The sequence below is a fragment of the Athene cunicularia genome (genome assembly GCF_003259725.1).
Source record: "Athene cunicularia isolate RWA chromosome 6 unlocalized genomic scaffold, athCun1 chr6_part1, whole genome shotgun sequence".
Classification (NCBI taxonomy): Eukaryota; Metazoa; Chordata; class Aves; order Strigiformes; family Strigidae; genus Athene; species Athene cunicularia.
Genome location: NW_020799105.1, coordinates 12,785,475 through 12,811,378, shown reverse-complemented (window position 1 = coordinate 12,811,378; position 25,904 = coordinate 12,785,475). Strand labels below are relative to the sequence as shown.

The following is a 25,904-nucleotide window of genomic DNA, read 5'->3' as shown; positions in this document are numbered from 1 at the left end:
CCCCCCCCCCCCCAGGCAGGCTCAGCAGATACTGCCATCGGAGAAGGCTTTTTGCCCCCACCATAAGCTGCTTTCTAACGTGTCAAAGGTTAAGTGTGACAGCACACATTCATGCCATACTGCAGCCTTTACGCAGGCAAAACTCCAGCAAAACCAAACCCATCTCTTATGTGGAAAGGAGAAAGGGAAGGAAGAATTAATTTCTTGCTTATTCAGCATCTGATTGTCTCTGTCACGAGCAAGCTCCCAGGCAGTATCTCCAACCTATGGCAACCTCATTTCCCAAACGGGTAATTCAGAATAATGCAGGCAAGAGGGTTTCATTTCTGCTCATAGCATGAAGATGCAATTGGGCCTAAAAAAAACCAATCACACCTTGTCACTTAAGGGAAATTACATGGCTGATTAATAATGGATGAGTCTCACAAAGGCTCACATTCTGCTCAGCTATCAGCATCTTATCCTAATTATCCTCACCAATAATGCCTAGAACTGTTTAGAAATTTTAGAGGAAATTGAGTTCACTCACCTAAGCTTTAATAACCATTGTGTCAAGCAGGGTAGGAGCAACACAGCACAGACTTTAGCGTGTGCAACACAATACAAAATTGAATCATGAAACAGTAACTCAAGTCTCTGCCAGAAACACACTCACAAGGCATGCAAGTCAAACAAAGATAAAGCACTTTGGTTGGACCAGTAGCTTGGCTTGCCCACTTTAGCACATGAGGAATCCAATAACTCAGATGAGTTGAAACCCACAGCTCCCTGTCAAGAAGAAAAGTGGTATCTCTGTCCTGCAGAAAGCAGGCACTTGTGTGATCTGTCTCAGGAAGATGAGCAGTCTGAGCCTGAATCAGGAGCCGAATCCTTTACCGCTAAAATTAAGGATGACTTTTTGTCCCTTCCTGTTAACCATTAGTTATTGATCTGATGTACTCACACCAGTGTGTAAAGGCTTTCCCCTGCAGGCAGTTGGTTGCTTTTCCTGCACAATTAAATCCTAATAAATAGTCTTCCCTCATAAAAATAATGGGTCAATCTGTCAGGGCATTTTTTTTTTTCTATTTCATGTTAAAAAAATATTCCTAGAGCTTGGTAGGAAACAACCAAGCAAGCAAAAAACCCAAGTGGGTACTAAAGCTACTACTGCCCTATTTGAAGAACCCAAGAGAACTGCAAAAGGAAACTGCAGCAATCAATAGAAAACATGGGAATGGTTCCTTAGTCCTCAAGCTGAATTTGTGCAGTGACAACCCCCTGAGGCGGGCTCAGGGATCTCACCTGCCTCTTGGGACCTGCAAGAAGCAATGCCTACTCCTTCCTGCAGCCCCTTCAGCTGCTGCTCAGCCAAGAGCACATCCCTCAGAACAAGGGGAAGTACAGCAGCAAGTGGAAGCAGGATATCCTCCTGTGTTTGCTTCCAGAGGCAGAGACTCTGTAAGGAAAAGGAAGCCTCCTTCGTGCCTCCAAACCCCTCCTGGCCATAGCACAGCCCAACGCTGAACAGTCTGACGGCACTCCACTCTTTCAATGGGCAGCCAATGTGGTCCTGGCCTCCAGACATAAAATTTGAGAGACAAATATGTATTGGCGAGAATAAATGTATGATAATGGCCCCAAAGAGAGTATTTCTCACTTGTTTTTCATTGTGGTCTACTTTTAGTAACTCCAGATAAGCTACTCAACCAGTTGAACCCAAAAGGATTCAAACCCTATCTATCTGAAACATTTCAGGACAGTCTGTTTTGGCAGAAGATCTCAGCACAGTATGGCCAGTTTGAAAATCTTCATTACTAAATTCTCATGTCCTGGCACAAGCTGATAAAGCCACTGTGTTCCCTCCCCACCTGAGACCCACGATTTCTTAGTTTCCAGAGGAATAAATCCTGTTAGTTTCTGTAGTCCTCTTTATGTTGTAGAGCCAATGTGGACTCAACTACCTGATGATGGGAAACTGCAACACTAAAACTGGTCTAGGATATTCTTTGGTGTTACCTTTCCCACCAGTAGCATTGAATGTCAGAACAACAGACACGTCTCCAAACAAAATCACTGCAGCCCAAACTGCTTGGCTCCACCAGTCAGAAAAAGGATATTAAATATGGAGACAGGGTTGCAATCAGCCTTTTTGAGGAAATAATAACCTGGGAAATTCTGACTCATGCTGATTTGTGATCAAGGGCTGTGACTGAGACACCAAAAAAAGGAATTGAATCAGATTTTCATGGCTGTGTCAGAATGAATTAATTCTCATCATATAACTGTAAAAGATTTAACATCACAGAAACATTTTTAGAATGACAGCAGGATATGGAGGCTGTGGTAAAGAAGAAAACATGATTATTGGGCTGGATAGACTGACAGTGAGGAAAGATAAAAAAGAACTAAATATACCATAAAATAATAGCTTGGTCAAATAGCTGCCAATAGAAACATCCTGAGGAGGGGACTGCAGTTGTAAGCATCTGGGACTGCTGGCTGCGAATATGCCCCAGCCTACATTTATGCCAAAATAACCAACAGTGACACATCTCCAGGACTGATGGTGAAGTTATCTTTAGGTCTACCCAGAACAGTCTGACAAGCTCCTATCATTCACTGCTAGTTTTCACCCTTTTGCTAAAGCCAGGAAAAGATGAATGCCTGGGTTTCTCCAGTAGCTGCCAATTACCCCTGTGCCCATCTCAGAGAAGGGCTAAGATTTATTTTCCTCACTTTTGTGGTTGCCATCAAAACAAAGTAAAGCTGAGCTCACTCTGAATCTAGCTAAACCAAAGTCAGGCTATTTCAATTCTAAATGCTTGCCCACAGAAATTATTCAGGTTAGCATAACTAGTCCTTTTTAAAGCCATATTTGCAATGAATTTGCATTAATTCTCTAGGTTATCCATTGTAACTAAACCCTCTGTAGGAAAAGACTATGCTCAGTACATATTTTAACAAGATTTTGTGGTTTGTTTTTTTTTCTCAGCCAAGCAAATTAGTGATGCTACTAACTGGAAGATTAGACTCTAAAGTGCAACTCAATAGACAGGAGTTTATCTGGCAGCAAATTCCACAGACACAGACTAAAGAGTGTAACTGCAAAGCACTGCCAAACAAAAGAGTATCTCCTCTCTCCTCACACAGCCTGCTCACCTTCATCCAAAACAGTCCTTTGATAGATCTGTCAATGTTTGTTGTTAGCAGAAGACTTCTATAATAAATTAACTATATGATGAAAAGAGCCATTGCACAAAGAGGAATAGGTGTTATCAAGAGTGGAATAAAGAGCCACCAGTCTAATTTGGGACATAAGAAACACATCTGACTCAGATTTTTCCCCATGTGCCATTTTTCTCCTGTATCTTCATGATCCCTTTGATAGTGTCGGTAGTATGTACTTGACCTGATAAAAGAGCTCACTTATCTTCAAGGAACATGCCAGGCATCCAGTGACCCATGCAAAACAGTTCAAACACACCTAACACCCTGTGCTGTCCAGATAAAGGAAAAAAAAAAAAAAAAAAAAGGAAACCAAAAACCAAAGCCATTGGGTTATGAATTATCACCACAGAGTCAAAATGAGCCAGTGATTTACAGGTATAAACAACCTTTCGTGAGTGGAGAAACCAGACAAGAAAGGAATGGTATCTCGGTCACTGGATTGTTGTTCTTGACTTCCCCATCAATATAACCTGATCTCTCTTTGCCAAACCTGTCCTTCTTCCACTGCTTTCAGACAGCAGTACACCCTGTTTCCATGCTTTCATCTTCCTACTCCCCTCATGCTTCTGGACCCCTTCTTAAACCTTCCTGCACAGAAACTAGCCATGTTTTCCAAAAAAAGCAAGCATTGCTGGGAGGCAACCCCTCTACCTCCCCTCCAACTTCAGCAGTGCATTCCACGCTCCCCTGCTCGTGCTCATCTCTCTCCTCCTTCTTCGCCTCCTAAAACAGTCTTTGCTTCTCAGAAAAAAACATTAAGCACAGAGACTAATCCCTGCATAACCACTGATTACTGATTAACCACAGACCAATGGTTTTGACCTAGCAAGCCCTGCACAGAACCCAGTAACAAGCAGATGGCAAAGAAAGAGATCCAGCAAAGCACTTAAGCACATAGCTATCTTTAGGAATGTGAATTAACATACTTACTCAAGCATATACCTGATTTCTGGCATACCAGATACAACTACATATCCGTAAGAGGTGGGTAACTAGTTAACCATCCTGCTGATGATTAGTAGTTAACCACCCTGCAGCCTATGCAGACTTCTTTTCTGAGTAACTGAGAATAGGTATTCTGTCCAGCTGGAAATCACGCACCCTTTAAAACATAGTGGTTTACTTCCCACTTGAATTCTTCCTCCATCAGCTTTCACCCCTCAGCCTGCAAATGTAGAGCATCCTCTGACTAACCACTAGATTGTTACTTTGACTCTTTGGAGTCTTTATCTAGTTTTTCTAGAGCACTAGACTTTTAGGTCTCTCATCCAAAACTAAAGCACTAGAAATTATCATACAAATAGTTATAACAGTGTTTATGGCCTAAGATCAAATTATTTATGTATTTCTCTTGAGTGAACCAATTAGGCTGAGCTGAAATTGCCAGTCCCTGCAGCTCCACAGTGAAATTCTCCATCAGTTCAGTTTTCTTTCCAGCTGTTTCTATCACCGACCAGCATGAGGCCAATTTCCTTCCACCTGGCCAAGCAGTGTTACAGTCAAGATCGCAGACTCTTCCATGTTAGGAAAGAGGTAATAAAAAACTCTTTTGACAAATGCTGGCAACATCAAGACTCACCTCAGATGTGAGCATATTGCTGTGTATGGGGTCACTGAATCACATCCACCTAGAACCCACCAGGCCTAGAAACAGAGGCAGAAACCACAGAACCAGTGTTTTTATCAAAAACATACTGTCACACAGGCCATACTGGGATAACAGAGCTGTCTACTGATGTCTGTGAAAGGCTCAGGAGAGTGATGGCTGCTGCCTACAGACACCAAAGAGGGCAAAGAAAATCAACCAGGGAAACACCACTGCACAATGAGAAGGAAATGCAAATGTCTATGGAAACACATCAAACAAATTGTCATTGGTCTCTCAGTTAAAGTAAACACTTACATGGCTTTGAGGTGCTGGGGTCCTCTGGACTCGGGCATGCAGAGAAAGGGGGAACACTGCATTAAAGATTTTGGAGGCTTCAGATGTTTCCATGCAAGTGGTGCAGTATTTATTGGCATGGTACCAGTGCAAGAATAGGATTATTGGATTCTAAAGGCTTTTTCCCTGGAGTGGTCTTTATCCTCTTAAAAGAAGATAGAGCAATTAAACTTTTTTTTCCCCCTGAAGAGAATTAATTGTCTGTGAAGGGTCACACTGGTGGCCAGATGAATCACAAGAGATTTTCATCTTCTTAAACACACCAGCCATAGCCAGTGGTACAAGATTTGATTCAGTGGCCAGCAATCTGATTTATCCATCTTTTATCCCCAGCTACAGACTAAAAATTTATCAATCCCAAATAAGTTTAATTTCAAAATCTAATAGGAGTAGATGGAATGGAAATTTCTCTTTAAATATTTCTGTAGAAGCCTTTAACAAAAACTATGCTAATCAAAACTTGTGACTGGACATACTGTTCTAGCCTATATACATGGAAAAGCTTTTTATAAATTTTTCAAAGTTCTGCCAACAGTAACCTGCTATAATTTCATGACAATATGAAGAAGCATTTATCTAGTACATGTCAGTACAATGGATGGTATTTTCATCAAATGCCTCAACATAAGGAAAACATGTAATAATGTCAGAAGAACTTATTGTGAAGATGTGATTAAAAGAGTGTGACAGAAGAATGCAAGAATTTTCCTAAATGTCTGAGCAGGAGAGAGAAGCCCAGCATCTCACTGAGCACAGCACCTTGCAGGACCAGCTGCATCATAAGCAGATCTGATGTAACATCTGCATCAAAATCAGGAGTTGATTTAACACAGGTAGTACATCTTAGAGAACAGAACTAGTAGCTCAGCATGACTAAAAAGGAGGACCTAGAGATGCTGGTCACTGTCAGAGATAGGACACTGGATTCAGTGGACCTTCAGTGACCCAGTGTGTGTGGCCCAAGCTAAGGCTGGAACTAAGAACAAGACTGCAGCAAGCTGAGATCAGAAGAATGGTGCAAGACCAAGGGCTCACTCAGCCTCGGGCTCTGCCTCCAGCACAGGGTGAAGCAGATTTGCAGGGAAGAACACACACACACACACACACACACACACATGTGGGCCAGCACAGGGATCCCTCCTCCATGCACACTCCAATTCTCCCCAACCCCTGTCTGAGAACACCAGTAATACCTTTGCATTTGCCTGCCCTGGAAGTACCACTGGAAATTCTACTTTTTAAGAAATTTTTTCATTTGACTCAATCCATCCTCTATCTAGACAACCCCCCCAAGTTGTACTGTATTGTTTGTATTGACACACAGTCATGTGAATTGCATTTCATACCCACCAGAAAAGTCACATACAGGTGATGAGCAGAGAGGCTTTTTCTGTCTATGAAATCCCAACTAGTTAATATTTTCAGCATAAATGAACAAAGGGTCATTCTAGCCCTTGTATTATCATCATAATTTAGTGTGAAACTTAGTGTCTAAGGCCAGTTACTGGTAGCAGGTAGCAGGCACACTCTTATGCATCACACATGGACAATAACTTTTTGATGCAAGAAGAATGCACCATGATTTAGAATCATACAATACCAGGTTGGAAGGGACTTAAAGGATCACCTGGTCCAACCTTTCTGGCAGAAGCATGGTCCCGCTGAATCTTAAAAGCGTCCAATGTTGAGGAATCCACCACTTCCCTGGGGAGATTATTCCAGTGGCTGATTGTTCTCACTGTGAAAAATTTTCATCTTGTGTTCAATCGGAATCTCCCCAGAAGTAACTTGTACCCATTACCCCTCATCTTTTCCATGTGACTCCTTGTAAAAAGGGAGTCTCCATCATCTTGGTAGTCACCCTTTAAATACTGGAACATGGTGATAAGGTCTCCCCTAAGCCTTCTCAAGGCTAAATAAACCAAATTCTCTCAGCCTTTCCTTATAGGACAGGCTTCCCAGTCCCCTGACTGTCTTTGTGGCCCTCCTCTGGACTTCTCCAGCCTGTCCACATCTTTTTTGTATAGTGGGGATCAAAACTGAACACAGTATTCCAGGTGTGGCATAACAAGCATTGAATAGAATGGGATAACATCTTTATCTCTGCTGGTGATGCCCTTGTTGATGTAACCCAGCATCCCATTGACTTTCTTTGCCGCTGCAGCACATTGTTTACTCCTATTGAGCTTGTTATCCACCAGGACCCCCAGGTCCCTTTCCACAGAGCTGCTCTCCAGTCAGATAGATCCCGGTCTGTGCTGCACTCCTGGATTATGTTTTCCTATGTGCAGAACCTTACACTTGTCCTTGTTGAACTTCATCAGGTTCTTGTCCCACTCTTCCAGCCTATCCAGGTCTTCCTGCAGGGTGGCTCTCCCTTCCAAAGTGTCCACTTCCCCACTCACTTTAGCATCACCAGCCAACTTCATCAAGTACACGTGATCCCATCATCCAGACCACTTATGAAGATACTAAACATCATTGGACCTAATATCGATCTCTGGGGGATCCCACTTGTGACAGGTTGCCAGTTTGAAAAAAAGCTATTTACCAGCACCCTCTGGGTGCAGCCTGTTAGCCAGATCCTACACACTGCATGGGCCACTTGTCTAATGTATCAGCTTCTCTAGAAGGAGGCTGTGGGGAATCGTATCAAAGAATTTAGCAACAGTTCTATCGACAGCATGATATAATGCTGTGGCAGGCAGCACTGCTTACCTGACTGGGTTGGGCATTGCTGCACCAGTCCATCAGTGCTGGGAGAGCAGCCTGCAGTTAGTGCAGACCCGAGTCACTAGTGAAAGATCTGAGTCTGCACAAGCAGATGATGCCACCTGCATTTTTGCCATCTTTCAGCTACTTGTGAACAGCTACAGTTACACAGACCCTGAGAGGCTCATTTCTCCTGGACTGGAGAAGAGTACATGGAAGCAGAGGCCCTAGCTTGAATCAGCACAGGTTCCCTGACTCAAAATGTTTTGTTTTCTTCGGGACAAACCAGGCAAGGAGGAGCTTCTGCTGCTCAGTGTTTGGCCAAAGAGAAGTGATGAATGAGCAAAAACCCAAGGCTAGATTCTGCTCACAGTGTAAAACCAGAGTGACAGGTGGCTCCAAGTTTAGGCTGGTAAAACTGAGAGTAGAGTTGGGCCACAGGTAAGGCTTTCCAGATGGAGTGCAACAACAGTTCTGCTTATAAAGCTTTGGAAAAGAAAAAAATTGAGACTTTGCAGTACAAAGCAATCTCTTTTTTAGCTGTGTTGCTGATATGGATGGAAAAGCGAATTTAATTTTATTAAAGGTGACAAATGTTTTTAATAACCCAGACACCTACAGGGATAACAAAATCATATTCTCTGTACAGAAAATTGGGTATTCAGCAGCTGTGATGCAAATTAGACATTCAAATGACAAAGTGCTATCTCACACCAGCAGAGACATAATGTACAGAGACGGTGTTTAGTTTTATCATATAAGCAATGCTTAGCCATCATCTGTCATACAGGCTTAGGGGAAAGGGCCTCCACAGCTGGAACAGCTGGAATTGTAAGATTAACACAAGTTGTTATACTTTTACCATATCATCTACTCAGTTCACATTCAAAGCTTACTTCCAGCTCCAACTGTCTCACGCTGGAATAAATGCAGTCTTTTTGTCAAGCTATAGCTTTATAAATGAATAGGAATTAGGTTTCAGCATTACAGACCAAGGTTTGTACAGTTTAAATTATTTTGCTGAATATTTTGGAGAAAGGCATTAAGAAAGCTGCAAAGATTAATACCCTGTACCAAGATATTCTCTTCACCTTTCTTTTTAAAGACACTTAGTACAGAATTACAATAGGAATCACATTAGACATACTAAGGAAAATACAATTATATGTGGCATTAAGTATCAATTAAGGGAATGCATTTTTTAAAAAAAACAGCATAGATATCTTAAACCTAATGGTTTAAATCAGAACACCAAAATCTTTGCTAGCATAAGGAACTCTTTGAAATGCTCTCAAAAGAATACACTGCTCCATTAGCAGCGTGTTATTATTCTCTAAGGCCTTGTCTATACCAGAAACTTCTGTAACTATCGCTGTCTAATATATTCAATTATTCCAGTAGTTTATACCTTTAATAGAAGTAAAAGAAAGTCAAAGCCCTTTTCTCTGCAATCTCTGTTTCCAGACTACAGGTTCCACACTTCTGTTAAAAAATAACAACACTTAGCAAAGGCAAGATAAACTTCTTAGTGCAAACCATCAATATTTACCTCCTTAAAGCAACAGCCAAATCAATCATTACAGCAGATATTTAATATGAAGACATCACATTTTTTAACACAAGGGCCTATCTTTGCAGTGTCAGCATCTGAACTACAGTGTACACATACCCATAATGTAAACACCACTTACAATTGTCAGAGTTTTCATATATCCTTGGGCTTTTATGGGTAACACGGAAAATATTATTATGTAGCCCTTTTTGCCTGTGTTAGGAACAATATTTCAGATTACCAGAACTAAAGGAACTTATCTTTCCACTGGTCATTCTGTCTTTGTTACAGTCTTTATTTTTCCCAGTCTGGGCAACAATAGCCAGACTAATCCCTCTTAAATTTATCTTACCCAGGTCCTCTTGCAGGCTCTTCGACACCAGTGTGCATATTTTGTGGATATAATGTGCCCAATAACACGTTATGTGCCTGATTTTGTCCCTCCTGTTCACCTGCAGCAATGCCTTAGCTCCACAAGCAGCCCCACTAAGGCCATGGTGGTTCAGGTGAAAGCAACAGGTACACCAACGAGCAACACTGGTAAAATGTATGTAACACACACAGCCTCTGTGCCACTTCGCAGTTCAGCATCTCATCAAGACTTGGTGAAGCCTGAAACGATGATCCCTCAGAGACCTTATTTTACCTGGCTTCTGGCTGTTCTGACTGACTTGGTATGTGCCATTCAGCTGCACAGCCTGAACCCCGCAGCGCTGCCAGCACAGGCAGCGGGAGGGCAGAAAGGCTCTCGGGCCAGCCCAGGCTCATGGGCACAAATTCTCCACTGTTTACAACCCAATGCAAAGAGAAAAAAACCCACTGCACTGATGTGGCCAAGATCTCTGGCTTGCTTGAAAGCGCTGTGTCCAGCAGCCTCATCATCCTAAGCAAGACAGACCTGGAGGACAGACAGACTTTCAAGCACAAGGACCTGCCTTTGGGCTGTGGGCTTTTGGATATCGGTCACATCTGGAAAAATACATCCCTCCAGAAGTGCTAAGGCAAAGCAGGGATTAATTAAAATGGCAAGAGATGAGTTATTTATTAAACTGTTTTCACATTTTTAGTCGTGTTAGAGAGCTTCCTGCAGCTGCCATAGAGATAACAGCTACAGACAATAAAACTTTATGAGCTATTTAAATTCTCTCTCCCCTTAGGAGATGCGGAGAAACAAGGACAACTGACTGTTTGCAGGTCGTGTATATTTTGCCTTCATTAAGTAGGACTCTGTTTAAACACATATTATTCTTTTCCATCAGATAGTCACAGACTTCCACAGAGAGGGTAAATAGTTTATAGCTTCCACTTTCAACAATACACTATAAAAATACACTGCAGTCATATTTGATTATCCAATTTTGTTTAGTGTGAAGCACTCTCAGCAGATCAGTCTGCTTATTTGCATGTGTCAGAATAGCAACAAAAATGGATTCCTGTGGGCAATGGAAAATAAGTTTTGCACTTGGAAAATAAAATGGTAATAACCACATGGTAAAACTCCAGATGCATGCAATAAATCAAATTTATCATCAGTCTTATACCATTCACACCTGAAATTTGCCCATAAATCCACATCATTTGAGGCTTATTTAATGTTTCTTCTAAAGGTGCCCTGGAGCTAGAGATTCAGTTTACCTAAAAACTGACAGGAGTGAAGAAATAAAAACATGTTTCCTTCTTTCCCTACAAAATGTGCAACTTCCTTGCCAAATATACACCAGGTTGAGTCCTGAGATGGGAACATTTCCATCCATGAACAGCCCACATCTTGACTTTTGATACTTTGTAAACATGAAGCAGTAAGAAGTTAGGAAGGGAATCTGGAGAAAGAAAAGATTTCCTAAATATTTAATATAATATACAGTGCTGCCAGTTAATTCTACAAGGATCAGTATATGCATTTATGACTGAAGTATATTTTTATACTGTTTCTACTTCAGGTAAACCTAATACATTAAAATGCATTATGTTATTTAAATACATATATAAATACATATGAATTTAAAATTTTCTCAGTTTGCAAGGCCTTACTAGTTTTTCACATATTTTATATATACAAGAGGTGATGAAGCTTTGCTTTCAACAGGTGCCTCTCAGTGGCTTATCCTTGGTTTTCAAGTCTGTGCTGGTAAAAGACCAAGACTACACTGAAATACTGCATGAATGAAAATACAGATGGATGGGAGAAGAGCATGAACAGGGTAATGAGCAGTAAAAGGGTTTGGTTGCTGACCATGCTGGTAATGAATGGGACCACTGGAAATACAGGGTGGGTAGAGAGGTATGCCGAAATCATAATTTCTTTGCAGTCCCATTTTCCATGCTTTCAGAGCACGTGTCATGCTTTGAAAGAAAAGACACTAGATGGTAGGACTAGATGATCTTTATAGGTCCTTTCCAATCTTAACCATTCTGCAATCCTGGGCTACAAAGTCAATGGCAAAAAAAACGGTGACATTTTCAAAAAGGCACCATAGAACAGATAAGCCTCGAATTCCCCACCAAAAGGTACAGGAAAATGCTGAAAACACACGTTACGCTTTAACACACACATCACTGAGGAAAGTCATCATCCTTGCTGTCCTACAGTGAGTCCACAGAAAGTGTACATGAACACTTCTTAGTCTATGCTGGGCTAAGTGGCCAAGTGCTTGAAAGAAGCTGGCTACTGTGAGACACCACCATTTGGTTCCCATGAGCTGCTATCCTTCCTCCAGGGCTGCGAGGACCCCAGGATTTAAACAGCTGGTCCTTTCCCTTTCTTTTTTGATGCTTTATCACAGCAGCGAGGCAGCAGATTGCATATATTCCATTTTTCTCGGACTCTTTTTAAAGTGTGAATGAGCATGTGTGTATGTTGAAGTGATAACATAAGGCTAAGACACATTCCTAGTAAATATTACTTTAAATTATCCTGGAATGTAAAAGTGCACTTGTGCAAAACTAGCTGCCCAAAAAGGGAAGCAGAGCTGTAAACCATCCTGCCTGCAAGTTGAGCATGTTGGCAGGAGAGTCGCTGTATAAGGGCATGTTTACAGGTCACATAAGCCTGCATCTACGCTGAAACTCATGCCCTAAAACACAGAACTTGCATGCACTGGATTGCAACAACCTCACCTATGCAGGCCTTTACATTGTGGCAGGAAACCAGCTGAGACTGTGTGATCAGAGGAGACCAGATTCCTGGGTGACTTTAAGCCTTTTTATCTCTATAACATGGGCAGAGGCAAGGAGAGCAAGGACTAGCCTCTCAACTGCGACTGAGCGTGTGAGCACTGTCAACCTCATCACTGAAGGCACCTCAAGGTGGATTTAAGCCAGTCTCTCATTCTGATTCACACCAGCAGTCACAGGCAAGACATGGTCCAAACTCAGTTCCTGACCTCCCCTCGGCTGAGATGCATGGACTGTGTAAGCCCTTTCTACATGTTTCAGAACAAAATCAAGCAGGCAAAGATGCTGCTTAAAGGGCTCTGCTTCTGAAGATATAGCAAGGGCAGTCAGACCCAGGAACATCTGCAACAGTGCACTGACAGCAGTAATGACATGAGGGTAACTGCCAGTAAGGCTGATGCTATGGCTAAAGCCATAAGAAGGAAATGAAAAATTAAGGTACAAACCAGCTGTTTCTCTTTCATCCACAGGCACAATTTAGTGATGCCAGAGTGTTGTGCAATGCCTGTGATACTGATAAAGAGGGAGGCAGGACTGAGCTGGACAACACGGCTGATAGCATCCCTGAATCAGGCGGCACTGCTTTTTAAGCTCTGGCAAATCATTTAACTCCCCCAGGCTTTGGGCCCTCTTTTGTTCAAGTGCCTCTTCATTAAATCTGTAAGACAAACAGTGCCACTAGACTTGGTCTTTGCCCTGCTTTACTGGGACCTTTATTTTGGCTGGAACTGCTACTGTTATGCAGATGAGCAAAACACAAACGTGATGTTTTGGAAGTTGTGACTTTTGGGGCCACAAATGCACACTGTGCATTCCCCTGCAGGGCTGGGATCTTGCAGTGACACAAGACTTACTGCTGCACATCTTTCCTTGGGGCAAATCTGATTTTGGAAGTGAAGTTGCATTATTGGGAGTGGGGAGGGAATAATTCTGCAATAAACAGAATGACAGGCACCAGAAATGGTAAAGCTTTTGGTCAATTCTTGGCTGAAATACACACAAAAGCAAATGGAGACAGTGCAGAGGTGCAGTATGGCCCTGCAACCCTACAGTCATTAGGAAAATAGCGAGGGTCAAGAACAAGAAACACGTTTGGGGTTGGGGGATAGAATAAATCATTAAACTAGAATCTGAAATGCTAGGCTCTTCTGTTCAACGTACCACTCCAGCATCCCCACCCTCCATCAGATGCCCTGCATGCCATACCAGGCTGAATTCAGCCATATGTTTGTAGCAAAGTTATGAAATTCATTTATCAAGTCCAGGAGGTTTTGGCAAGTTGTCCTGTACTATATGTGTGGTCTGCTACACTAAAACAGGCATGCAGAGCATTGCAGTGGGTATGTCTATAGGATCCAGAGGCAACACAGCTGACTATTTCCCTGCTCTGACTTTTAGTGCTGTGTAATAATGAATGGAGATAGAGAAGACTCGAGCTGAAGACATTTCAGCACAATTTCTAGGCTTAAAGCCTGCTGAAGGCTGCTGGAACTAACTATAAATACGTATCTGAGCTCCACGCCAACTGTGTAAACTCAGAAGCTGCCTGCTTCATTCAGGGACTTTATACCCACCAGAGAGTCCGAAGCCTGTTAGACTAGCGGCAAGTCAGTGACTGGCAAGAGTCACATTTTCCTTGTGAAAGGAGATGTGGAAGATGCTAGGACAATGCAGGGGAGGATGATGGATAGGAAATGATTTCTCTGGTGTTTTGAAAGGAAACACATAATCCCGAGTTATGGGCCCTCATTAATCAGGTGGAGGAGTCCCAAGGTGCCAAATCTCAAAAGAACAGCCGGAGGACTTGGAGTCATTTATCAGCTCTTTCTAACTGAACCCTTGGCATGACATTTGCCCAAACTCTAGATCCCAATTCAAATATCACCACCTTGGCCTACAAACAGTTGCCTAGTGGCTCTGGTTCAAGCTGATTCACAACAAAGGATAAATCTTTCTGCTCTTAAAAGAAAGCAAAAAGCTGCTGAGAAATTCTTTAATTCCCTTGCCTTGTGCTATCTTGGGCCAGTAGCTTTTGCAGCAAGAAGAGGTCAGTCCCATTTCTTCACCTCCTGAACCCACATCCCTCCTCCCTGACATGTAGGTTGCTACAGACAGTCCTGCCACCACATTTATTGATAAAGCAAGCAGTGCAGAAAGGAAGCAGAACTGTCAAAAAAGCTTAATTAAAGCTTTTCATATATGGCATGAAGATATCATTTTAACAGAGATTATCAGGCTGCACAACAGGAAAAAGCCAGGATCTCTCTCAGCCTAGCAAGATCATCCCATCTTCAGAAGGAACTTCATCTTATGATGGTCTGCAGGTACAATCTAAGCTTTTCCATGGTGAAAACAAGACCAATGAAACTACTGTTATATGAAGAAGTGCAGTGATTTGCCCACCAGCGACAATGCAAAGACAACTCTAAGGCTGCATGCTCACACCTCTGGTCCCCCAGCAACCTAGCTACCCCTTAAGTTGGGTCCTTGGAGACTCTTTTCAGTTCCTGTAAGATATATAAACTCACACAGCCCAAACCTTGACAACCTGCACATTTGGGGCCTAAATTGAGTCCTCATGAATGACAAACTATCTCCATTTCAGCTGAGGACGGCAGAAGAAACAGGCACTCAGCACTCCTCATCTTCCAACCCCAGCTGTACATAAAACCTTCAGGCTCCAGAGGATGAATCAAACTCCTCTGTGAAAGCAACATCCTGGCAAAACCAACCCCCTCTTCTCCCAAGTAATTTGGAAGATATCCATGTTTCAGATCTCCCCACTAAACCAGCCAGAAAATCATAATAGTGCCATCCAGGAAGGATTTATCCGTAACACATTTCCCCACTTCGGCACGGGGAAAGCAGCAGGTAAGATAAAAAAGAAAGTTTTACAAGGTATATGCCACACTCCAGACTATGCTGTGATAGAGCAGAAATCCACTTATTTACAGATGGCTTCTAGTGCTATACTGTAGTGGTTGTTTCCCACCTCCCACTCACATTATATTTACATGCTAAGTTTCAACCACCCACCAATCCAGGCTGAGGTCGTGAGATCCTCTGGGGAGGAACAATGGCCGTTTCCCTGCACCTGCCCCAGCACAGCAAGGGCAGCAGGCAGTGGCAGGGTGGCCCTTCGTCAGGGACGGCTCAGCATCACCCCTGCGCATTTGGGGCCAGGTACTCACCTAAGAGCTGCACTCCACGGGTGAGTCCATAGACGTCGATCAAAGCCCAGAGGGGCTCTGCTGTCCTCACCCCACTGAAGAAAAGCATCGCAGCAGAGTCGTTCACCCGATAGAAAACCCGTCCTTTCTTGTCCACCCAGAAGGCTATGATGTTTCCCTCATTCGCAAACTCTTCTGGAAGAGCCTTGGCCCAAAAACCACTTTGGGAAACCAAGTCAGGGCACGCGTACTTCGGCAGTGTGTCAGGGTTAATCCTCGATGGATCCTTGGAAGTAAACCCGAGTCTAAGAGCCCCACTCCAGCAACACTGCTTTTTAGTGATCTGCAAAGATAACAGAAGCAATAACAGTGTTTGGCACTTGAACATCTATTTACACACTACAGGCTCAATGCCATCAAGCACCACCAACCACCACTCAGAGGAGCCCACTAGATTTAGGAAGCATCTTACCCACCAAATACTACTGTAGCTTTTTCAGCTGCAAGCAGCAATGCTGCACACTTAGGATACAACGCACATATTTTTTAAAAAATAAAATTAAATCTATGTGGAGAGATGAAATGTAATTAGAGCTGCATGATGACTCACTTCTATTTCTTGGGTAATTCCTTTTGGCCTGAGAATCACCCTCTCACAAAATGTGCCCAAAACGGCCATAAGAGCTTTTATCTCAGCACCTGCAGCAGCAGAGGTCTACCCCGGTAGTGCTCAGATGATGGGGTCTCTCACGACCTGAGGGAAAAACACTGGCTCCAGGATCACAACCACTACTATAGGGGTTTCTGGGTTTCCCAGTCAAGTAAAAGACAGTCTTCCCCCGTTTTAGCTTGTCAGATTGGATGAAATCACAGCCTTGCAACAGAGAACTGTTGTGTGTGGGGAAACACAATTTATTTAACTGTATTTAAACACACAGTTAGGAGGCAATGATAGATGCTGCCTTGTGATTGGGGAAAACCTATTTATTTCAGCTGCCAGTGGTGTTTTTCAAAATATGTTGTGCACATCTACACCCCACCTGTCAGTATGTGGTTACTCAGTGTGTCTGGCGTCAAGAATATCTGCTATAGTTTTTGGGATGGTGCATGTGTCATATCCACCCTTCTGCACCTGAAAGACATCAGGACAAAGGATCACAGATGCCTCTAGAGCAATCAGCTTTTCACATGATCTGAGCCCTGGACTGAAGGGGATCTAAGGGGAGCAGGTAGCGGGTCCTAAACATGTACAGCACATCTAAACCACCATGCAGTTACACGGACTCTTTATTCCCATGGAAGCAGAGTTAGTATGGTCCCCAGACTGAGATGATGCCCTTGGAGAACTTTTCTTCTCATTTTGTTGTTTGAGTATGAACCTGCTGGGAACTGTTTCTCTCAAAGGGATTCAGCCTGTCAGCATACAGACTATGAAATTAAAGACCTAAGGAAGCTGGGTCCAGTCCTGATGTGGGGCCAGGACAGTTCCTGCATGCCAGCTGACACATAATTGGTGTTTCTGTTCATGCACTGAACCTGCAGCAAACATGAGAGCACTTGAGATAGACCTCCTCCATCGAAGCCTTGGCAGCCTCAAGCAATTTCACTCTTGACTGAAGGACAACAGCAGAAACATGGACAGGAACCACCTACCAGATGTCACACAAAACTTGCTACCTTATTGTAATTTCTTGCTCTGCCCAACTACTAATGGTTGAGACGAGTGGCAGTGCCAGAGACTGAACTGCCCAGGACTGCAGAACTTTGTCCTCAAAAGCCTGGCAGCAGCCCCTCATGTCCCAGCTTGGAAGCACAGGATTTTCAACAAGGGATCCTCCAAGACATTTTCTTTGTGGACTTCAGAATTCTCTTCTAATCACATTTGTAAATACTGCATTTTTCTTTCACATGTTCCTCTCCAAGGCAAATCTAGGGGCACAACAAGCTCACAACAAAAGAATTGTTCAAAGCCCAGAGATTTCTGTCTTATAATTAGCATATCAGAGAAAATAACTCAGAGCTTCAGAAAAATGTCATCAACAGACAGTTCCTTGGTTAAGTGAGTGCTGCTCTTTATCCCTACTCAGTTCAGACAAGCACCTAAACTGTTTACATAAAACACTTGAGCACTGACCTCAGTCCCAGGAACTATGGGAAGCTCCTGTACACTGGGGTGGCACTAAAAAGGGCTGAAGCAGATTTGCTATTTTATACGCTGGCCAGGATGGGATGGGATCATGCATCTCCCCAGCGGAAGGGGGGTGTATGGGATGTGCACATAACAAAATGGGGCATATACATACATTCCAAGAAGAAGCCTGGATTATTTATTGCAGCAAATTTACTGCAAGCCCTAAAAGTTTTTGGGTCTGAGATAAATATGGCCTCATTGTTATTTGTACAATTTACTCTTTCACAGTCTCTTGCCAATACTTCACAGCAATCACAGGCTGCATGGAGTAAATATTCATATGGTAATGAAGGCTGCACATGTTCCATGTATTAATCAGCACCTATAAACAGTTCTCAATACCATCTGACCACAGGCAAATTAATATCCAAATTAAAATCTAGTATAAAGCCTGCCAAGAATTAGACACAGCTGGACAAAGGGTACACAGTTTTGCTAAAAAAGGCAATGGTTAATGATGGACCAAATTATCTTTTCGGCAGCCACTGCTAGCAGAAAAGCTTGGGAGGTCCACTGGGTACTAGAAGGGGAGGAAAAAGATACAGTCTACACCCAAACTGCTAAGCCATGGCTGCTTCCACAGATTCAGGCTCCTGTTCTTTGCTGCCCCGTGCCTTGTGTCACCTTTGACAGCCTCACACCACTTTCTATCAGTACCCTGAATTACATAGGAGAAATCATACTGGGACATATACCTCAGAGGCAAAGAAAGCGGAAATCTGACTGCTCGATGGTATTCCCAAAGCTGCAAAGAAATCTCAGAATAAAACCTGAGATACAATACCTCATAAACAGAATGAAATCTGACTTCTTTCCTCTATTTTTCCAAAGAGAGTTTAGACTTTATAGGACCTGAATGATGGGGTTCATGGTCCCCAGTCTTTAGCTAGTAAGAAGGTTTAAGACACCACTTTCCACAGGCACACACACTGACAAGGCAATCGCAGGCTGGACTTATCAGAAAAGCAAAGATATTTTCACATTTCCATTCATCCCTAGAGTACAAGTTCTGCTAAGTCTGTTGATTATTCCCATGAGACCTCCCCACTGGACTCAGCGGGAGTTCTGCTCATAAATCCCCTGTGCAGATTTGCATGCGTATCCTTCACATATGTTATGCAAGCTAAAATCCTAAAATATACAGTGATAAACAAGTGTGAATTTCCAGAGATAGCTACATTGTTTCAGAATGAGGAAGAAATAACCCAGAACCTTTGCCTAAACCACTAAACCCACTCAAATCTTTGATGGTGTTTTCAAAAACAAAATGTTCCTTTCATCTCCTCCCAAATCGTTTTTTGTGGTTGTTTGTCCAAACTGCTGGCCAACATGGAAAAAAATCCCATTAGGCAACATGAGTGAGTCTTTCTGGGTTTCTAGCCTGAATGGAAGCAGTAAGTCCTCCACAGGAAAGGAAATATCTATTTTCAAAAGGAGGCATCTTCCTAATTTCTTGCTCCTTTATTGGCTTAAGGGAAGAGGCAGGCAAAGCTGATACGCTGCTGTAGGGCCCAGTGCTCTGGGATCTCTAGCAATGGGCAACAGCAGGATCATTCAGACTCAGTAGCTACATGCAGACAAACCTCTTGGAAAACTCCTTGTGCATAAATAAAATATTTGCAGGCAGATCTTTCATGTGTGCCATGAACTAAAGTTGCCAAAGAAGATGACCTACTTTGTGCCAATGAGAGGCATAAAATCAGCTAAGAATGGAAAAATGCAGTCCCACACACTAGAGGGCATAAAGATTGGAAAATATCTGTGGGTGAAGTTTAAAAGGCCCCAAGCACAAGGTGCTGAGACCCTAAAAAATGCTTCAGTTCCAAAGGGGACTGATGAATTTCTTCATCAAGAAGCAGCTCCAGGTACATTCAGAGGCATGCTGTCTTAGACAAGATGAATTTCTGTCATGGTTTAACCCCAGACGGCCACTAAGCCCCACCCAGCTACTTGCTCACTCCTCTCCAGTGGGATGGGGGAGTAAATCCAAAGTGTAAAAGTGAGAAAATTTGTGGGTTGAGATAAAGACTGTTTAATAGGCAAAGCAAAAGTCATGCACACAAGCAAAGCAAAATAAGGAATTAATTCACAGCTTCCCATCGGCAGGCAGGTGTTCAGCCATCTCGAGGAAAGCCAGGCTTCATCACGTGTAATGGCTACGTGGGAAGACAAACGCCATCACTCCAAACGTCCTCCTGCCTCCTTCTTCCCCCAGCTTTTTATATGCTGAGCATGATGCCATATGGTCTGGGATATCCCTTTGTCAGTTGGGGTCAGCTGTCTCAGCTGTGTCCCCCCACAACTCCTTGTGCACCCCCCAGCCTACTCACAGGTGGAGTGGGGTGAGAAGCAGAAAAGATCTTGACCCCGTGTAAGCACTGCTTAGCAATAACCAAAACACCCCTGTATTATCAACACTGTTTTCAGCACAAATCCAAACCACATCCCCATACTAGCTGCTATGAGGAAAATGAACTCTATCCCAGCCAAAACCAGCACAACTTCCCGTGCCAGATGCAGCACAAGGGGTACCAGCTCCATTCTCCTGGCTACCACAGACACAAAGGACATGACATCAGCCTCTGCCAGCAAGAAAAATGTGATGACCGCAATGTTCTTTCCTCTGACCTTAATGCTATCAGGCAACTGATTCAACAAAGTCCTCAGCAGACTGCCAGAAAGATCCTTTTCTTAGACAGCTCCTTTCACCCTGTCAGCCAAACCCTTTTACCCTCCCCGCCAAGCACATGAACAAGCACCTTCACTTCCAGGTCCTTTACACCTCCTACCTGTCGGCTGTGGAGAGGCTGACTCCCACCTCCATCAGACCAGCCTTCATTACTGCCTTGTTTATAGGAAGGAAAGTGCTTATTGTGGAACTGAACAGTTAACTAACTCCTCACCCTCCCTCAGCCTGCCCAGTAAAACTTTGCAGGATGCATGCAAAGCCTAGAGGACACATTGGCTAGAGGCATACCGAGGCAGCTGCCTTTTGGAATGACCAATACAGCTCTCTTTTCTTGCTGTTTTCCAATCAATCTTAACTTAATCTCTTGTTCCTTGTCTAACATCAAGATAAACTCTTTTGGAGTGGGGATTTCACTTTTGTTCCCAGTTTCTACAGCAGTCGGTACAAATGGCTCCAAGAACTACAGTGACAAAAGCAGAAGTACTGACAAAGACTGTGGATCTTTAAGGCCAGAATCTGACTACTATGCTTTTCACAGAAGGGCTAAAGATTTGGTGCAGGCACCAAAGCCTGATACACCTCAACATTCATTCACAGCAGCTCCCATGGCAATAAGGGAAGGTATCATTTACTCACCTTAAGCCTGACTTGTTCATAAATAACGATGGGCCTGTTGCTGAAGGTAATGGCATTGCAGAAACTAGCCTGGCGTTTCACGGCCTTCTGCGTCGTGTCCATGATGATCTGGGATCCCTTCGTGTGAGGATGGAAAAGCAGAGGGCTGATGGACAGAGCTCCACACTGGGGGATGGGGAGACAGTGCTTCTGCTTGTGGTGGCATCGGTGGGAGGAAGACGAAAATGATCCACCTATGGAATCTGAAAGCAGAACGGGGGAAAAAGGGTTTCAAATCTGCCATGAGCAATAAGTGAAAAATTTCCAATGCAAAAAAAGCAGGGATACTTCAGAGGGGAACTACAGAACAAAATAAAAGTTAGTCAAATCCCCACCCTGTGCATCACTAAGGGTTTCTAGAGTATCTTGAAGAATAAAAGGCTACGAGGATACTGAAGGGTCCCATCTGGACAGTCTGATGGTACAGAGCATGACACAGAGACTGCTCAGCACTGAAATCACAGCCATCCTTGAGGCCACATATCAGAAGAGAAGGCAAGAATTGGTTCCAAAATTGGAAGAAAGCATGTGTGAAGTTTCTATATCAAAGCCTCATGCTCAGGGAAAAATCTTCCACTTCCCAAGGACTCCCACACAACTTGACTATTTCTCTCACTCCTCCTTTGCAAGAGCAACTCCATGGATCCTTGAACTCCTGTGTGTTTGGATGCTGTCCTATCCACCTGTGCTAAGTGCCAGCTCAGACACAAACATTGCTAATTTATACTCAAACACCCCTCAGCAATAACCCACCTGGATTCCTCCACCAACCACCATCCATTCTCCTCTCTCTTCCACTGATGGGAACCTCATCTGAGATGCCACTTGCCATGAAGGCATTGATCAGCACACTAAGATTATGGTGAGGAAAGAGAAGAGGGAGAAAGGCTATGAAACAGGAAGGAGATTACGTCTTTCTCTAACCAAGGCCCTACACAAAGAGTCAATACATGATCAACACAGTCATGACAGCAGCTTTGTTCATGAACAAATGGATGCATGAGTTTCTTTTCAACAGGGAGCCTGCAGCAGTTCAAGCACAAAACAATCATTATACTGAACACAAGTCATCTGCTTCCTTTTCCTTGTGTTCACATATACACTACATTATGCACATATGTTTGGGAGGAGATACTCGTAGATTTGGAAACAGAGTATCAAAGAACAAAGGATTATTCTGTGATAGTGTCAGGGATGCAACAAAAGCAAATATGACCTTAACAGTCTGCCAGTTTGCGCTGTAAAGATGCGTGACTAAACACTGTGGTTAAAAACTCTATTCCTCAAACATGCAAACTATAGAAATTAATTATATAAAATCCTCACAGAAATTAATTGCTGACAGTTATGTCTTTATATACCTACTATAAACAAATGCTTACACATCTAATGTAACTTTTGACTTTGTAATAAAAAGCCTGGACCATATTCTTCCAAGCCTTTGGGGTACTTTTAGATTGTAGCTATGTGAAGTTGTAATGGCGTATCATCAGGGCAAGCTTGAATAACTACCAACAAAACTTACAATCCTGGTTTCCAATGAGAACATTTTAATTCAACTTTAGCATCAGTCACGCCAGCCTTCTCCTCTCATCTCTCATGTTTGTTTTTTTTTTTCTCTCATTTTCAGCAGCACTGCTACTCCTTCAGAACAGAGCAGGGAGGCCAAACAGGGCTGTTATCTTTAAATACTTTCATTAATGCTTTAAGGGAGAAATGAACCAACTGGGATTTATTTGATGTTAAAAAATATGTGGAATATAAGTCGTCTTCCTTCTCCTGCTCCTCACACATGGAGGAGGAGAAATAAGGTGAAGGTTCACCTGAGCAAGCAGGTCAGAGAGGGAAACCTTCAGCAGGAACAGACTGCATGGAAGGGGGAGCTTGCCATGGAGAAGGTCAGGATGCAACTGCTCATGTAAGCCTCACCTTCTCCCTTTAGGCACACTAGTGACCCAGAGCAGTGTACCCTGTCTCTTCCCACAGCCCAGACTGGGAGGTCAGACAACAACACAAGCTGCAGCAGCCCCACAGATAGAACCTTCTGAGGTTACCTCCTAAAACCTGTTTATTAATTAGAGGCTGTCTTATGCCCAAAAGAACAGGAAGCGGAAGCCCTTCCAGCATCACTAGCTTTTTTTCCAAACGAGGTGTGTTCTCTACTATCACCCCTCTGGAACCCTGTTAAGCTCTTGGTTTTAGTGATACCTTGCTGATGAGTTCCCCCAAGCTTAATGGTATTTTGCAATGAAGTATTTCCTTTATCACTGCAAACATGATGCTATTCAGCATCACAAATGATTATGCGCCAGAGCCAGCAAAATTGGCCAACTTAACCTTGCTCCACTCCACCTCCCCAGTGGGTCATGCTTGTCTGTAGGGACAAGACCGTTGACAGATGGTCAAAGCAAACCATCCCAGTCTCTTCTGGCATAAATTTTTCAGGCTGATGGATCTCCTCATTGCTCATCTCTTAGCTGCTTCTCTGTTTCTGCTATATGTCTTTTTTATAGGTAGACTAACTAAAAATAAATATCTAGTGTAAAAACTTCCATTCCTAAATTTTTCAGCTTCTCTAAAATACATATAAAGTCACAGTCATTTCTGAAACAAGACATGTATTGAGGGATATAATCAATTGTTTGAGATAATTTAAAGTCAAAGGATCCATAGGAAATATGAAAAACTTTTTCTGGTGATTTCCAGTATTGTTCTTTTCAACACCTCTTTGATAGTTTCTAGGGGTGCATATATGTGAAAGAGAATAAACTAGCAATGAATTATACATTCAATGCATGCCATCTTTGCATCCAGATCTGAATTTTGTAACTCAAACTTTTTGCTAGCAGTCATTCACCAAAACAAACTTGCCCAGCACAAAGGCACAAAAATTTTAACCTATTCACATATCTCAGTGCTCTAATATTACCAGATAACTTGGCTGTGATAATAGCTGCCGCACCTCTCCACAGGACATTGTGCCCTTTTAAAATGTGGTAATGGAGACACCAAAACTGCCCACAGCTTGCAAAACAGTCTCTGATAACAACCCCGCATATGTCCAGAGCATCTGCTGAACCAACATTAGGGAGCCGTAGGGTCCTGCCTGAGCCCAGGGGAAGGATGTTAGACAAATGCTTATTTGCTGTGACAGTTCCACACTGCTATGTAAGAATGGGCCAAACCCATGCCAGACCAATGCCTGCAGGATGAGTGCCCCCCACGCAGACAGCTGAAACACGGGGCAACCATGCTTTATGGGAATGGAAGAAACCATCGCACAATCAGCTTCCAGAGGCAAATAATGCAAATGGGAGACCTCCTCCTTTCTCCCAAATGCTCTTACGCAGTAACGACTCCTGCATGATGAACACATCAGGTAAGGACCAGAAAAGGTCTTAATTTTTGAAAAGTGCAACTATTTAATAATGGAGGTTTACACCTTACAAATAGTTGAAGAAGTTACAAAGCAATGGGTCAAATACAAAGGCCTTTGCTCAAATTCTTCAGGGTAGCACGTCCGTTCAAAAAGTTGGAGACACCATGCAACTTCAGATGGCAACACAAACACCTAAGACTGGACTTAGACAAGGAAAGGGACACTTCAGCAACATAAGCTGGTGAGATACACTGCTGTCCTTGCTTGGCCAGCTAAAAATAAAATAACTCATGTGCTTAAAGTTTTTGTTCTCACTGGGCTGGACCTGGACTTCATTCTTCTCCCATGCCCTTATTTAAACTACTACACATTTTGACATCCTCAGCCTTTGCTACCAGCAATACTAGTACAATACAGCTGAGGCCCTTACAGTAGGTTTCAATTTTTTTTTTCTTTATATAAAAGAATTGAGTGAAACTCACAAACCCAAAGTTTCAGCTGGCAAAACAGGCAAAAGTCCTCCTGATTCCACAGCAACCATGCAAGACTCCATTAACTGAGAGTCTAACCCAGACTCCTCCGCTGCCACAACCTGACTTATCAGTCACCTAACAAACGTGAAGTAATTGCTTAAAATAAAAATCGCAAACAAATAAGTATTTGAAAGAAGGCTGATATATGAGACCATGTTCAAGGGCACTGCAAGTTTCCCATGCCACAACTTAACACAACTTCCCCCTGACAAGCAGGAGTTGTAACAACATGCCAGGACTACGCAAACTGGTATCTTGTGACAAAAGTCACAAGAGCAAAATCATGCCTGTCTGAAAACAGCGTCTGTGTCAAAGGGCTACAAATCTATAGATGCATCATGGACCCCTGTACAGCTGTCCAGGTTTCACATTGGGGGTCATAAAGAACAGCATCTGCTCACTCTTATGGTTTTAAAGATTGACAGACTTCAGCTTTCAATTCACACCCAACACTAGATGCTGTTTGAACCATGAACACAACCTTCCCCTTATTCCATAAACCCCACCAAGAGAGCAGCAAAAGTGGTAAGGTACCACTTGTTCCCCTGAGCCACAAGACGTGGGCTGGATCTTCTGAAACCCTTGGCAAGCCAAGTTGAAGGAGACGTTAACATGAACTGCAATGTGAAGCAGTCTGAACCGCTCTGCCGTCCATGTCCCACACCTAAGTACATCCT

General features: G+C 43.1%; 1 protein-coding gene across 4 annotated transcripts in view; it reads right to left on the bottom strand.

Moving 5' to 3' along the window:
• NEURL1 (neuralized E3 ubiquitin protein ligase 1) overlaps positions 1 to 25,904 on the bottom strand; it is a 100,141-nt gene that overhangs the window by 49,656 nt on the left and 24,581 nt on the right. For 3 of the 4 annotated variants that reach the window (XM_026851605.1, XM_026851600.1, XM_026851603.1), the window contains exons 2-3: positions 21,277 to 21,518; positions 15,782 to 16,103 (exon numbers count right to left, since the gene is read on the bottom strand). In XM_026851605.1, the coding sequence (XP_026707406.1) occupies positions 15,782 to 16,103; positions 21,277 to 21,518 (564 nt within the window). Of the gene's footprint in view, positions 1 to 15,781; positions 16,104 to 21,276; positions 21,519 to 22,068; positions 22,112 to 25,904 lie in introns of those variants that run through there. The other variant, XM_026851604.1, reaches the window with a different exon arrangement.